Below are 15,391 nucleotides of genomic sequence, written 5' to 3' on the forward strand. Positions count from 1 at the left end.
GAATTTAATAAGTACTTGACTAGAATAAGGATAAAGCCAAGCATGAAATAAAACGCTTTCAATTTGGTCTTGCTCAAAAGATGTTGTGCAGAGCTTCTCATGCTGGTTCTGCAGTTAAGGCAGCAGCTAACAGTTGAATTGCATTAGTATTGAAGGCATTCAATATTGAATTTAGAGATAATTCAAAACTAGTTATATTAAAAATCAGTAATGTGAGTTGGAACAAGTAAAAAATGTCAGTTCTAGGGAAGATGGAAGACAATACCAGACTAGGGAATAAGCAGAGTTAATTTTACCTCTGAAGTTGCTAGGGTTTTTAGTTTTTCCTTTTTTCTTTGTGATTAATGTATGGATCACAGGATTTCAGATAGTCATACAAAGAGAACATTATGATAGAATCATAGAAAAATTTGGGCTGAAAGGCACCTTAAAGATCATGTAGTTCCAACCTCTCTGCCATGGGCAGGGATGCCTTTCAGTAGACCAGATTGCTCAAAGTCCCATCCAACCTGGCCTTTAACACTTCCAGGGATGAGACACCCACAACTTCTCTGAGCAACCTGTTACAGTGTCTCACCACCCTCACAGTAAAGAATTTCTTCCTTATATCTAATCTAAACTTACTCTCTTTCAGTTTAAAGCCATTACCCCTTGTCCTATCACTAAATATCCTTGTAAAACATGCCTCTCCAGCTCTCTTGTAGGCTCCCTTTGGGTACTGGAAGGTGCTATAAGGTCTCCCCGGAACCTTCTTTTTTCCAGGCTGAACAGCCCCAAATCTCTGTCTGCCTTCATGGGGAGGTACTCCTGCCCTCTGATCATCTTCGTGGCATCCTCTGGACTCACTGCAACTGCTCCATGTCCTTCCTGCGCTGAGGGCCCCAGAGCGGGACGCAGCAGTCCAGGGGGTTTCATCTGAGTGGAGTAGAGGGGCAGAATCCCCTCCCTTGATGTGCTGGCCACACCTCTTTTGGTGCAGCCCAGGAAACCATCAACTTTCTGGGCTCCAAGTGTACATTGCTGGCTCATGGTGAGCTGCTTGTCCACCAGCACCCCAAGTCCTTCCCCTTGGGACTGCTCTCCACCCAGCCTGTATTTTTCTTGAGATTGTTCTGACCCAAGCGTGAGGCCTTGCCCTTGGCCTAGTTGAACCTCAGGAACCCACCTCTCAAGGCTGCTAGGAAGTTTTACAGGTGCACATCAGAGAGGCTTAGGCACTTGTTTTCTCAAAAGCACTATTTTAAAAATAGGTATGCATTATTAAATGAAGTACCTAATATAAATTTGGAAAGATTTCCCTTTTATGTTAATGGTCAATCCAGTTGTTTTGTGAACTCTGTGATGATAAATTGTGTATACCTGAGCATCTAGACTTGAGCCCTGTCAGGAAAAAATATCCCCCAGCGACCACTGGTGGTGTAATTGCAATGTGGAAACACACACAGCCTTTTGCCTGCTCCAGGCATCAAGACACGCTCTGCATGCTGTGAGAGAGGTCTTCTGCATTTTTTTCTTTTTTTTTTTCTTTTTTTTTTGGTGGTACAGGATGCTTAATTGATGAATTTTCATCAAGGAGAAGATAGAGTAATTGAGTCCAAAACAGTACTTTAGAAAATTATAATACTGGGTACATAAAATTATTTGAACTGACCTCAATTCCTAAACCATAATCATCTTGCAGAGGCCAAGAGGAGAGTCAGATTGTTCTGGTTGCAAAAGCAGACTCCATTTTTGCTACTTCTATCAAGGATAGAAGTAGTTGTCTATATTAATAAACTGTATTATTTAACGTCTTTCACCACTGCTCTTGAAGACTGCCTTTAACACCTGGGGCAAAATGTATATTAATACAAATTACTTTTGATTAAAACCATTATTATTTTAGCACAAAAAGGAAGGGGGTGGTAGAAAGGAGTGCTCTCGTTTTAAATATTTAAATACTCATTATACCAAAGTGATACAAATTTCTGGCTGACTGACAACTTGCTAATAATAGCTTAAAAATGCAAATAGAGCTATTATCCCAATTGACACTAATTGGAACTCCTTTGGCAGCCTGGGAGGGCAGGACAGGAAGGTTTGATTGTTTCCTAGAGCTGGAATTGGGCTGGTAAGGAAGTGTGGGGAAGATGTGCTGTGGATAAACAGGTTTCCATCTGCACACATCAGAATTCATTATGCTGTATTTCAAGAAACTGCTCTGAAGTGCTGTTTTGTGCCTATGTACAATTTTGGTGAGGTTTGCGGTGCACTGGGCTGGTCTCACTCACGCCCACACAGTGCAGGTTTTGCCCAGGCTGAGTTAGCACTGTGGGACTCCAAGCTGTAAATGCTCGAGTCTCACAAAATAGCTATGATACCTTCTGGGTATTATGAAAATCCACAGTTTTAAAATTCACTGAACTATAATTTCTTTAAAATGTAGTCTTAAGAGTAACTACATTGTATGTATATATTCCTTCAGTAATTATTGTGTATCTTCTCCAAGCAAGGTTTGCTTCCAGATGGTATTGCTTGAATTTTAATGCTTTGGTACACAGAAACACAATGTTGCTATTGTTGTCTGAGTGTTATAACAGTGAAAATTAAATCATTTTTATGTGCAAAATTGAATATCTGTGATTAAAGGTGTTCTATTACTCAGCTAGATGTTTTCAATGCTAACTAGTTTATGAAAATAAAGTTGAAGTTATATTAACATGTGCTGGTGCTGAGGCACTCTAGCTCTGATTGAAAGTAAAAGGCATGAATTTATGCAGCTCTTTACCTGCTTCACACAGTTCCACCCTTTCTTGCCTTTGGGTGGTGTCTCCATTGTTAACATGGTTCGACTCCACGATCTTAAGGGTCTTTTCCAACCTAAATGCTTCTATGCTATGTTGGTGCAGGTGTATCCTTTAACTCTTCCATAGCTATGCTGCTGAAATAAAAATGTAGGAAATTGTTTAGATAGGAAAAAAACAGAAAAGGCACTTTTTTTTCCCCTCAAATATTTTCTTAGCATTTAACATACTTTATAATTTGTGAAGTTTCTTTGCACTTAGCTAGCACATTGCAGAAGTTGCTGGTTAGGTACATGGTGTGCATTGCATTTCTAGCGCAGCCACTGTTGTTACTTCTGGCCAAGCCATCTCACCTTGCTGGGCTTCCTCCCTCCAGGCTTCTGGGAGAGCATGAAGCACCATGACAGACGAAGTGTTTTGTTGTCCAACAGTCTGTTCACATTTCACTTCTTCCATATGCAGTAAGTGGTAATATTGTTTAATTTGGAGATGGATGTAGAAAACAAGAGGTGATTTTTTTGCACACGCTCTGTGTACCTCTCTTTTAATAGGAGTTTCTGAGCTGGCTTATTCTGAAAGAAATCAGATACCTATCAGGAGTGGAGCAGTGACAATTTTTAATGAATATCATAATGAATTTCACACAGCATCTACAGCTGACAAATGTTTCAGTCTCTATCAAGAATATTAAAAGAATAATGCACAGAGTATCTTTTTTTCTTCCCTGAAGGATGTAGGTTCAAGGATGTTTGTTCACTTGCTAACACCAAAAACAAAAATTAAAAAATCATTACTCTTCCAGTAACAAATATTTTCTATAAAGGGAAGTGAGATCTTTTGAAGATAACATGAGGACATGTGGCTGTATCTGGCACTGCAGGTGGCTCTATGCTGACACAGTACAACTCCATGGAAGGAGCCAGTGTGTGCTCTTGTCCTGTCACTCCCGTCACTCCATGAGATGTTTGTCAGTGCAGCATGTAATATTACGTCTAAGGGAACTGCTTGGGCTCATCAGAAGAGCATTTGGTCGTTACCAAAGTTTGCACTGGGACTTGTTCAGTATCTCCTATGATAAAGCAGTTAAGAGACATAGTTGAAAGGACAAAGTTTGCGTTTAAATAATGGCTATTGGTAGCTCTGAAGGAGCTGTTACTGGCATACTCTGAATAAACATAATTTTTAAGAATCACTTTACTAATTTACAAAAAACTTCTTGACGTTATTCTGCTCTAGCTCATGATGATTAGAGGCTGGGTTCGTGCAAGATGCCCATGCCTAGACATTTCCGGATCCTTCCTTTTCTTTTGGTTAGGACCATGCTGAAAAATACCTGACATGAAACAAGGACTTGCTTGTGGCCTCAGAGTTAGGCAAGTGCTGCAGAGTCTGAGCTCTCCAGGTGAAGTGAGTTGTGGGGAGCCAGACCCCCCTTGCAGCTCCCCAGTTCATGGGCAGGGTTTGTGAGCAGTGGCTCTGGCTCTGGCTTTGGCTTGCCAGGTTAAGTTTGGCTGCATCTGCACCATGGACAACCAGTCTCCATGCAACGGCAGAGAGATGGAGATGACGGGTAGAGCTGTTGGTCCTCTGTGTCACTCTTGGGCAAGACAGGCTTCTGAGAGTTTGACTTCAGCATCCCCATCTGGGTGGAGGGGAGTGCGTGTGTGTGAGGGAGACAGTGCGTACCAGAAGAGCAGCCACACCTCACAATGCAGATGACTGATGTATTTCTGGGGGAAAAAAGAAGCAAAAAGGGTGCTGAGCATGTTGAAGGTGAGCTGTAATGTCAAACTGCCTGTAGCATCCTCAGTGGGGACAATTATCAGCATTACTCTGGGTTTACTCTCTATGCTTATTTCCTAGAAATATTTTTATTGCTTTATTTAACGCTTGCTTGCATTTTGCTGAGAGATGTCCTTGCTGCAGTGTTATTGATTAGGTTATGCAGCCTGATGGATGTCAGACTGTTGCCACCAAAAACAGCTCAGTCTGTGTCACAGCTGTGGCTGGCTGTTGTGGAGACAGTGAGGGATTTAGTGAAAGCCTCTCCAAAGCCTGCACTGGAGCTGGAGAGTGGGCACTGCCCAGTGATCCAAGGCATGAGAGGCCCAGGGCTACAAGCAATGCTGTCCAACTCATAAAAGTGTTTAAAAGCTGATGGAGCCCTAAAAGGCAGATTAAAGACCACAAAAATTATTTAAAACTCTCTTTGAAATACTCAATAGTCCATAGACTGCACTGGTAAAGACTAAGGGCTGATAAAAGACATAATTCCTCTTTGAGTTTCCAGGATCCCAAGATGCCTGTGAAGGCAAATACTGGTATGGGGAGGTGTTGGGAGTGAGTCTGAGGTAAGGACAGGCAGCTGGGCTGGATGCCTGCAGATGTGTGCAATTCATGCACCTCCACATCTGCCCAGAACCTGCTGGGGAGGCACAGCCCCATAGCCCTGACGTGGCATGGCCTGGCTGAGCCATCCCTGCCAGCACTGAAATGTGGGGAGGGTTCTATTTTCCTGCCAGCACTGAAATGTGATGATGGGTTTTTTGTATTGCTGGTAGAGTCAGCTGGAACATTTCAGACTATGCCTTTTGGTGTGTTTTCTTTATATCTAGCTGGGAATATGTCTATACAAACATATAAATCAGTGCCAATTTGAAACTTATTTTTCAAAACCCAAATTAGCACAAATCTGATATTATTTTGCCACCAGAAATTAAAATGAGTTGTTTCAAATGCTAAATTAAAACCACTCAACAGACTGACATGTAAAAGAAAACTGTTTTAATGACAGAGGCTCAGCCTTTCCTTCTAGAGTAAATTGTGGTAATGCCATTGACATGCTTGAGAGAAGGAATGCCATCCAGAAGGACTTTGACAGGTGTGGGGAGTGAACCTATGTGAATTTCATGAGGTTCAGCAAGGCCAAGTGTAAGGTTCCACGCCCGGGTCAGGGCAATCCCAAGAACAGATACAGGCTGGGCAGAGAATGGATTGAGAGCAGCCCTGAGGAAAGGACTTAGGACTCTTTGTGGACGAGCAACTCAACATGACCCAGCTCACAGCCCAGAAACACAACCACATCCTGGGCTGCATCAAAAGCAGCGTGGCCAGCAGGGCAAGGGAGGTGATTCCAGCCCTCTGCTCTGCTCTGGTGAGACCCCACCTGCAGTGCTGCATCCAGCTCTGGGTTCCTGAGAACAGGAAGAACATGGACCTGTTGGAGCCAGTACAGCGGATGGGCATGAAGATGATCAGATATTTAAATTGAAAGAGAGACTTAGATTGGTTTTAAGGAAGAAATTCTTTACAATGAGGGTGGTGAGACTCTGCAACAGGTTGCCCAGAGAGGCTTTGCGTACCCCCCGTCCTGGAAGTGTTCAGTGGCAATTTGGTTGGAGCTCTGAGCAACCTGGTCTAGTGAAATGTGTCCCTGTCTGGGGCAGGGGGTTGGACTAGATATCTTTAAAGATGCCCCCATCCCAAACCATTCTATATTTTTTCTAGAAAATTCAGTCCTATCTGTTTACTGGATGCTGTTATTTACCTGTGTTGTCTTTCAAACTCTCAGAGCCCACTGTCTGTTTGTGGGCTTTGCAGTGGTTTCTTCTGCAGGGAGGTTTTTGAGATGTGCAGGCTGCAGGGAGTGGATGGTGTGGCTTTTGCTCTTCTCTCTGTGTCTCACAATTCAGCACATGGACTGTGAGCTCTGTGAGCACTGGGGACCTTCAGGCAAGGGTAACAGCATTTTAGAGTTTTTCCTCTCTTTTTACCCTTCACTGAGCATTACTCAACATGATTTCCACAGTCCTTTTGCTGTGCTGCTATCCCAGCAGTCAGCTTCTCCTCCTCAGTGAGCTCAGTGGGAGTTCATACAGAAGTTTATTAGTCAGAAAATTAGCCCTGGAAAGACAAAGAGCTGCCAGAATGCCAGTACAACCCCAGTGTCTCACATCAGTGTGGTCCCTGCCACAAGTCCACCCCAGTTTTTCCACCATGCAGCCCCCCCACCCTGTTAGATCTGGCTTCTACCTAGCTGAAAGTGGGATCTGTTTTAAGCATGGGCAGGCTTACATGCTGCTTCTAACGTAGCAGGAGTGAGGTCCTGTACCCACCTGCTCCTACTGGGGGTAGTTGTGATGATGCCTTAGGTAACCTTGAAAATAGAGGTTTAGAAGTTCATTTCCAAAATGGAAAACAACAAGCAGTGAGTCCCTTTGTATTAAATTTAGCTTGTATACACTGTTTTTATTGGTGATTCATCTGCAATGAAAGTTTGCATCATAGCATCAGAGAAGTACAGCTTGTAGCAGGGGGAAAGAAGATAGAACTCCAGCTGCCTTAGCATCTGGTGAGATGGATGTAGCATTTCAGGACTATCCTGGATATATAGCAATCAGATATTTTAATTAAAAATATAATTACAGTCACTTTTTTTTTTTTATATTGCATGGATTCACACCAACAGGTGCTTTATTATAAATCTGAGGGACAGAGTTTATTAAGAGCATACTTTCAAATAATAAACCTACAATATTGGATTAATTCCACAGCAAATTATTCCCCTTGGGGCTGGGGGATACATTATGCTCTTTCCCTTCAGTCAGCATGCTTCATGACTTCCGTCGGGTTTAGAAGGGACGGCACCTTGTATGACCTGGAGCAGTCCCAGGAACTCCTATCTCCAGTAACAAATCCCTCAAACATTCACTAAATACACATGAGGAGCCTCCCTGCAAAAAGAAAACATTAATTTGATATTTCTTTCCAGTCTCAGACCACTGTTGCTTGGATCCAAATCTCATTCCAGACCAACATGGGAAATAACTCCATCATTTTCACCAAAGGAAGGATGTTGCAAAAGCCCCAGAGTAGTTTTTATTTAGAATGTTACTATCATAAAATTCCAGACTATGAAATTAAGACCTTGGACTCCCATTCAAACATTACCCATTCCCTTTTTTAAAATATATTGATAACATAATCACAGAACATAAAACATGCTGCAGTGATACAAATATATTTTTTGATACAGAAATTACAGTACATTATAAACCATGAGAACAAATTGAGGCACTAGACGGAACGTCAGTTCTGGTCTGCACTAGCTGTGAAGCTGATAGACTCACTTCCAATGGACAAAAGAATACTTGCTTTTTTAGTAAACATAACTTTACAGGTCATATCAAACAATGTGCTTTGTTGTGAGACATCACCAGGGTCGCTGGTCCTTTCAGAACCACAACACACCTACACAACAGGTATCACTGCCACAATATGAAAAATAATAATTTTATTGAATGTACAACTCAAAAAACCAAACCCCTTCAGTTATTAAATAATTATTTCATACAGCAGTTAGTTTATATTACACTGCATTAGAACAAATGAAGTTTAATAAATAACGCACAGGAATGTCTCATTTACGCCTCTGTTCGTAATTCTGTGCTATGCTCCCTTCGGAGGACCCTGCAAAAAAAGAAGCAGATTGAAGCACAAGGTACAGACTGGCATAAACCCCAGCAAGCACGAGAAGTGTCAGTCAGAGATCTGCAGCCAGCTGGGGCATCACCAGACCCCAGCAGCATGTTTGGAACAGAGACCAGGGCTCCTGGCCCAGCCCTGAGCTGCTTTGATCTGGTTTTACCTCTCTGACTACACTGTCCTCCAGGACGCTGAAGGTCTGAGCAGTGTTTTCTACCTTTTGTCTGCTGAGCTGCTTGAAGCACCATTATCTCAGAGCCACTTTACATCCCAGTAATTCATCTAAGCGATGGAATCTGAGCATTCAGGTCAATTTGTGGTAGAGGCTTTCTGCACAGACATATCCACCTTCATTCCAGTACCATCAGCTCTTTGAAACTCTCCCTGTCCACAAGCCCTGCACGCAGGGATAATTTTACTATTAAAATGCGGCAGGAGCCAAGCTCCTCAGATGTACTTAGACTAACACATCGACTAGCTGCAGGCTAAATTAGTCATAAGTAACTTGTGTTTAGTAGTGGTAGATCTCTCCTTCTCGTTCTTGTAAAATGAGAGCAAAACCTAGAGAGCCCTTCTTGAGCAAGGCTGTCCCCAAACCAGGGACTGAGACATCAGCACCCCCTTACCCTGCTTTGGCACATGAGACTGTAAATCAGCATCCTGCTCACACCCAGAGGGACAGCGTGAACTCCTGCACATTGCCAGGGTGCTCAGGGGCTTTTTGCAGAAGAAAGCCACAGCATGGGGTGAAGGTGGGGCCCAATTAAATATCTTCCAAAAGAGAGAAGTGAGGGTAGTCCTAGCACTTATTATTCCTGATCTTGCTTTGATTACACAGTCCTTAGGACCCATCTTCTCCTCTAGTGGAGCAGAAGCAACTGCTTATGATTTCCCCCTCAAGGAATCAGGCGGAAAAGCTGTGAATTCTAGTTTTACCTGTCAGACAGGTATTGCATAGTCCAACAGAGTAAAACATAATTATTCCCTTTTTGTTAGAAATATCACATTACAGTATCCTCACTATACCAGAAATTTTGAAATTACAGCAGTAAAATCTTTGCATTTTAAAAAACATTTTCTGTACTTTACATTCTCATATTAATGTAAACGTAATCCCAGTGGAAACCAACCCAAATTTATTACTTACAGGCTATTTGCTTTTGTGATAGCAGATGTATTTACAGGTATTATGTATTTAACAGCTATTGCCACCACAGAAAATTGTACAAAATTATTCATGATACATAGCAATTTGCAAAATAATGCAGAGAGCAACATTACTAGTCTTGAAGGGGGTTTAATTGAAAATAAAAGTTACTGACAACCATAATTGCAGAACATAGATCACAGCACGTATCCACATAATATAAAGGTGTCAGCTAGTAACTTAACTTTTATCATCCATTTAATGAAACAGTGAGAACTATTTCAGAGACATTAAATACATATTAGGTTTTTTATTTTTTAAATTCTTATCCTGGAGAATCAACTCATACTTTATGGTTCACAGTGAGGGATTTCCTCAGTACAGTCCTATAGCACAAGGAAGGTAGAGCTATGGGGAGTCTCCGGTATCCCAGAGGGCTTCTGCACATGAGGGGAGAAGAGAATTCTGCCCTGCATGGATGCTATGGGAAAATAAATTCACAGTATCCACTCAGTATAAAATACTTTAGGTGAAGTGAAAAGCTGGAAGATGCTGTGAATGTTTAACAGCCTGATCTGCAGAATGAGCTGGTGTTAATGGCAAAGTTCTGTTCTTTCACCTTCTACTCCTAGTGTTAGGAATAATGGTCTCCAGAGAAGATATGTCTTTACCTGATGAGATCTGGATTTAGACCACAATTTTAAATGACCCTTGCATTTTCAACCTCCAAATTTTTCTTGATATGTCAGTAAAATTTAGGGGTTTCTCTTTCACTAGCACTTTGGGGACTAGCAGAACATGCAAAGACAGGGCAGTAATGAAAGTGCTCTTGGGAATGCTACCTGAGCTCACCTGCAGCTCAGACCAGCCTGGTCATTTCAAGCATTGGAGTGAAGGGAACTCTGAAATATCTTGGGTAACAAAGAAAACCCAGATTCTTTTTCAGAGAACTCTGGATCTGCACTACATAAAGACTGCTTCTTCCATCCGCTGGGAGAGAGAGAAGAGGCAGCGGAATGAAGAGGCTGTGTTTCACTAAGTATCAGATTTAGTCAAATACATACCAGAATTTAAAGATCTTTTGCCCATAAGTCCAACAAAGGAGTCTGTTTTATGTCCTGAAAAAATATATTTAGGGGTGTTTTAATACATTTTAACTAGGCAGGCTTTTAAAATAACAGGTTCGTGCAAGGAAAGAAGACAGGCTCCAAAACTGTTTATCTCACAGACCAGTTGTTCACATCACTCAGACAACAGAGAACAAACATCAGTCTGACTAATCAGACTAAACAGGATAGACCAAGGCACAGGCCAGTTAGTGGACATCTTCTCATTAGCTTAGACAGATCTTTGGTTTGGGATTTTTTTTAAGTATGGAAAAACAGTGGCCACTAACAGATTCTTATTTCTCTCCCCATACAATTCCTATTGATCTGAGCAAATGCACAAGGAGGCAGTGTCTTGGTATAGCCTGCATCTGCATGATGCATCTCTTCTACCTGTTGTTTTATTTCTGTAACGTGGAAGAAAATCCTCCCTTGCAGGTCAGGTGGAACCCTTACTGGAGAAGAAGCCAATGGGACTATGTCTCGACACATCTGAGCTAGACAGTCTGGCTCTATTTTTGGAATATTTATAAGTTCAGGTATTACTTTCCTGTCCATTAGTACTTCTCAAGACACTGGAAGTGTCGAGGATAAATTAACTCCAAGTTTAGGCCTACAGTACATACCAGGTTATAGTAGTAGCTACAGTTTCAGATAAGGAATGAAAATGAACCGTTCTTCTTTATCTAAACCGGCTTTTGAGACAAACTTAGAAGTTTCTCTTTGGAAAGAATTTTGCTTGGAGAATTCATACACAAAGCAAGATCCTCAGACCTCACGTGTGTTAATTCAAGCTGAAGCAGTTTCAGAAAACTATAATTTTTTAGTTTAGTCAGCAGATAATTTGGCATGAGCTTTGTATCAGACTCTTTATTTGGTTTTCCAGTACTTAACCCTAGAGAAAGCTTCTTGTGGATAATAGAACACTGGGACAGTTGTTGACCTCTGTGGACAGAGAAGGTTTCACAGAATGCAAGATCATTTTTACTTTACAAAAATCTTCCAGTTTCTCTATAAACATCATGAGACAATTTCAGAAAATAAAACTACCACTGTGCAGAGCAAGGTAACACCACAGTGCTGATACCATCTCCTGCTTGGTGGTACACAGAAGCAGAGCAAGGCACACTTATTAATGGAAAAAGATATGGCTCTTCCTATGGCAGCACATCATCAAGCAGCCCCTACTGTGAGCAGGAGTCTGATTCCCAGCCAGGCAATGCTCAGAGCACAGATACAATGTCTCACATGTGAGGACATGGGCGCTCCCATGAAAGCATTCCTGGGGGCTTGGGAATTCATTACTCTAGTTTTCCAGATTTTGCCATCTTAATTGCTCCTCTCAGAGTCTGGCAGTAAGCCTGCCTCGCCAATGAGAAAGGCTTACAAAATCCCCCCCTTGGGAAATAAGAGAGAGCTGCAACATCCGCACATTAATATGGATTGAAATCTCAAAGCTTGCAGCAGCTCAGATGAGATACAGGCTCACAGTGGCACCGAGGGGGAGGTTTCAATTCTTTAACAGATCATTTCTCCACCAGCGGTGCTGCCAGTCCCTAGCTGAAACCAGTCACCTTCTAAATAAGCCAGTCAAATACACTATCCTCTATTTGAATATCTTCTAATGATTACTTAAAATATTTGTATTTTTTAAACTTACTTTTGTGAGAGATCTGGCCATATCCTGATTGGAAGAGGAGAGGAAAGAGAAAAAAAAAAAAAAGAGTTGTTAAAAAAGGATTGGCATATACGTATGATGCTATTGCAATGCTTTGAAAAAAATCAAACAAAAAACCAAACCTATCCATATTCCACTTAAGGGAATTTAAGGTGATTGTTTACAACTGCATTTTTCTTTGAAGAGACTACAAAGACTTGTTTCAGCTTAGCCCACACAATTTAGATTAGTTTAGCTTCAATTTCTTAGATCAATTCTTGGTGCAGTAAACATGTAGAAAACATAACAATAATTGTATACTCAACTCATTTCCACACTTGGGTCATTCAGTGGCATGTATGCTGACCTATGAGTTATCCTGCTATTCCTTACTGGGATTTACGTGCTGTAACTGGTGCACACTTAAGACCTTAAAGCCCTCTCTTTTCCAATCGGTGAGTTTAACTCATATAAAACTTCAAAGAAACAACCAAACAAAAAAGCCTAAACCCAAACTAGCCTCATGGCGGCTTACGAAAAAGATGTAACACATTAAACCCGAGCGATAACAGTGAAAAGTTTGGGCAGGCGCTGGGAGAAGAGGCGTGCGGAGAGGCTTGAGCAGCAGGCAGCCCCCCGCCCCGCTCACCGGCATCCCGCTTGCCCATGAGGCCGAAGAACTGCTGGGGCCGGGGTCTCCGGGCCATTCTCTGCAGGAAGTGCTCCAGGGGCAGCGGCAGCTCCTCCTACGGGGCGACAGCGGGCGGCGCTCAGTGCGGATCCCCCACTCAGACCCGCCCGGGGCAGTGCCCGGCACCGCAGAGCCGCTGGCACCGAACCCCTCGCTGCCCCACCCCGCGGGGCCGCCGGGGCTCACCTTCGCCTGGTCACTGTCGGACCAGTCGGACCAGTAGCTGAGGTCGTCCGTGGTTCCCATCTCCTCGCCCAACGCCTGCGCCGAGGCCAGGAGGAGCACGGCGAAAGCCAGCGGGAGCCTCATCGCCGCCTCGACGTCCTGTGGGGGCAGAAGTTGGAGCCCTGGCAGCCGGGGCTGGCGCGCACAGCCCTGCACGCACTCTCACACAGCCGCCCCGGGGCACACCTGGGCACGCCCTCCCTCTCACGGATAGCCCCACACGCGCCGAGTTACTCCGGCACCCTGCCCCGACTGCTACAGACCCCTCTCGATGCGCACACCCCCCACCTTTACTAGACTGGCACACAGCTCGGTGTGCACCCCAGCGCGCAGACACACAGACACGCACAGCCAGCGGTACCCCTCCGCACATGTACATACAGGGGAAGGCATAAACCCACCCTCACACGTCTGTGTACATCTAGGCATTCACACTTTCCCAGATATACACACGCAGCCAGGTGCATTCCCCTCATACACGCATCCAGGTACACAGGCATCCACTTACAAACTCATACAAAGAGCTACACACCTTAAATGCTCACACCCGTGTACGGACGTAGCTGTCCACACACACACAGAGACTCATAGCCAGAGGTGCGCACTCATCCCTTCGCACATCCGGATAGGCACATAAGGACAGGCACAAAAACATGCTGGCACATCCAGGGACACGCACGGGCAGACACACAAGCGCGTATAGGCACCCCCACCCCCCGCATAGAGGCACACACATCAAGACCGGGACAAATAAGTACACACGCACAGCCGCTCACAACCACAGGACAAGCGGACCCCTCACACACAGGCACGGCCGGCCGGGCTCCCGCAGCGCACGCACCGTCTGCAGCGGGGAGGCGGGCGCTGCTCGCCGAGCGCATTGGCCGGCCGCAGGAGCGCTCCCCACTTTATATACCTGGAGACGGGGAGGGCCGAGGCAGCCTCATTTGCCTAAATGCAATTACCCCCGGTTTTATCGTCCCAGCCCCGTGACAGCCCCCGCCCCGGCGAGCAGCCCCCGCCCCCGGCTCCCGCGGCGCCTCCCGGCTCTGCCCGCGGCCAGGCAGTGCGGGGCGGCCGGGCGGCTCCCCCCGCTCACCCCGCCGCTCCCTCCCGCCGCAGCTCCGCGCCCTCGGGGCCGCCCCGGACCGTCCGCGGCGAAGGCGCGTCCCGGCGGCGGACGCGGGTGCGGACGTGGGGTGTGGATGTGGATGCGGGATGCAGGTGCGGATGTACGGGCGCAAATGCCGCTTTTCGCTTCTGCCACCCCGCCCTGCTCCCCCAGGGCATGGAGAGCCGCTCTCCGCTGCGAGAGGCACCGCCGGGAGAGAGAGCAGCGGGCAGGGGCCGGGGGCCAGCGGGAAGCGGGGAGGGAGCCCCGGAGCCTCCCGTGCCTGGGCCAGTTCCTCCCCCGGGTCTGTCTCCCCCGTGCCGCTGCTCAGGTAGCCCCAGCCCATCGGGACCAAAAGTGAGGGATGCACGAAGCTGAGGAGGGCCTGACGGGGTGGGTGCCATGTTTGGGGCGCCGGACCCCCCAGGTCTGGTGTGTATGTGCCTGCAGAGGGTCTGCCGCCACCGAGCAACAGGCTGGCACCGCTGGGCTCCTTGCTGTAACAGGCGAACGCCTGTGCTGGAAAGAGTACTGAGCCAGTCTCTCCAGCAGCACATCCCTGCCTGCATCCTTCCCTAGGACAGCTTTGCACTGCTGCTGGCATTCGGCTCAGATAATTGCTTAGGCTGTTATCTGTTTCATGGTTGCCCCATCTTATTTCTCCAAGGTAAACTGTGCATGAGGCTTCTCAGTTAACCTTGGTGGTCCCTCAGCCCCCACGTTATAAGCCTAAATCAGGCAGTTTGGACAGAGTTATTGGGAGTTAATAATGTTTCTTTTGATAAAGAATGGAATGCTCAGGAGCTCCTTGGTACCACCACTCTGCTTGCTCCAGGATGCTGCCATTAAGGTTACAGTGGTAAACTTCTTCTCTAAGGACTGTTAATTGGCATATAATTGTAGATCCAAGGGAGACTCAGAACCTTCTCTAAATAAAAGTATGATTAATATCAGGCCTCCCCGTTAACCAGAAATGCTCCTCAGAACCCAAAGCATTTCCCGGAACACAATCAGTCATGAGACTTGTCCAGGTTCTGTGGATGTCTACACTTTGTCTATAAGACTGCACTTAAATAAGAAAGATTGTGACCGAGTGAGCTGAGGGTCACTCTGGTCAACATGGGCTGTTTGAGAGTGTGGTTGAGAAAAAGAGCGGTTTGGAGAAGCCCAGCAAGGGACTTCATCCA

General features: G+C 45.2%; 1 protein-coding gene across 8 annotated transcripts; it reads right to left on the reverse strand.

Annotated features, from left to right (window-relative positions):
• Window positions 1–7,010: 7,010 nt before the first annotated feature.
• On the reverse strand, window positions 7,011–14,066 carry TAC1 (tachykinin precursor 1). Of its 8 annotated transcripts, none has more exons than XM_032111499.1 (6): window positions 14,010–14,066; window positions 13,055–13,192; window positions 12,827–12,923; window positions 12,181–12,204; window positions 10,479–10,532; window positions 7,011–8,252 (listed from the first exon to the last, which is right to left on the reverse strand). In XM_032111499.1, exons 2-6 carry the CDS (start codon window positions 13,175–13,177, stop codon window positions 8,203–8,205), a joined length of 348 nt encoding a protein of 115 aa, XP_031967390.1. In that variant the 5' UTR covers window positions 13,178–13,192; window positions 14,010–14,066; the 3' UTR covers window positions 7,011–8,202. The 8 variants fall into 8 exon arrangements, with proteins under 8 accessions (XP_031967390.1, XP_031967360.1, XP_031967369.1 ...); XM_032111469.1 differs by having other exon boundaries at window positions 13,935–14,022; XM_032111478.1 differs by lacking the exon at window positions 14,010–14,066 and adding an exon at window positions 13,900–13,965.
• Window positions 14,067–15,391: the final 1,325 nt, after the last annotated feature.

The sequence above is a fragment of the Corvus moneduloides genome, chromosome 1, assembly GCF_009650955.1.
Source record: "Corvus moneduloides isolate bCorMon1 chromosome 1, bCorMon1.pri, whole genome shotgun sequence".
NCBI lineage: Eukaryota > Metazoa > Chordata > Aves > Passeriformes > Corvidae > Corvus > Corvus moneduloides.

Excerpts from the sequence above, each read along its gene's own strand:
- TAC1 (XM_032111449.1), bottom strand. The coding sequence starts at position 13,522 with ATGCCTAGATGTACACAGACGTGTGAGGGTGGGTTTATGCCTTCCCCT. Across the intron at positions 12,205-12,826 it reads CATGGGCAAGCGGGATGCCG|GATATGGCCAGATCTCTCAC; the intron begins GTGAGCGGGGCG and ends TCTTCCAATCAG. Across the intron at positions 10,533-12,180 it reads TGGCCAGATCTCTCACAAAA|GACATAAAACAGACTCCTTT; the intron begins GTAAGTTTAAAA and ends ATATTTTTTCAG.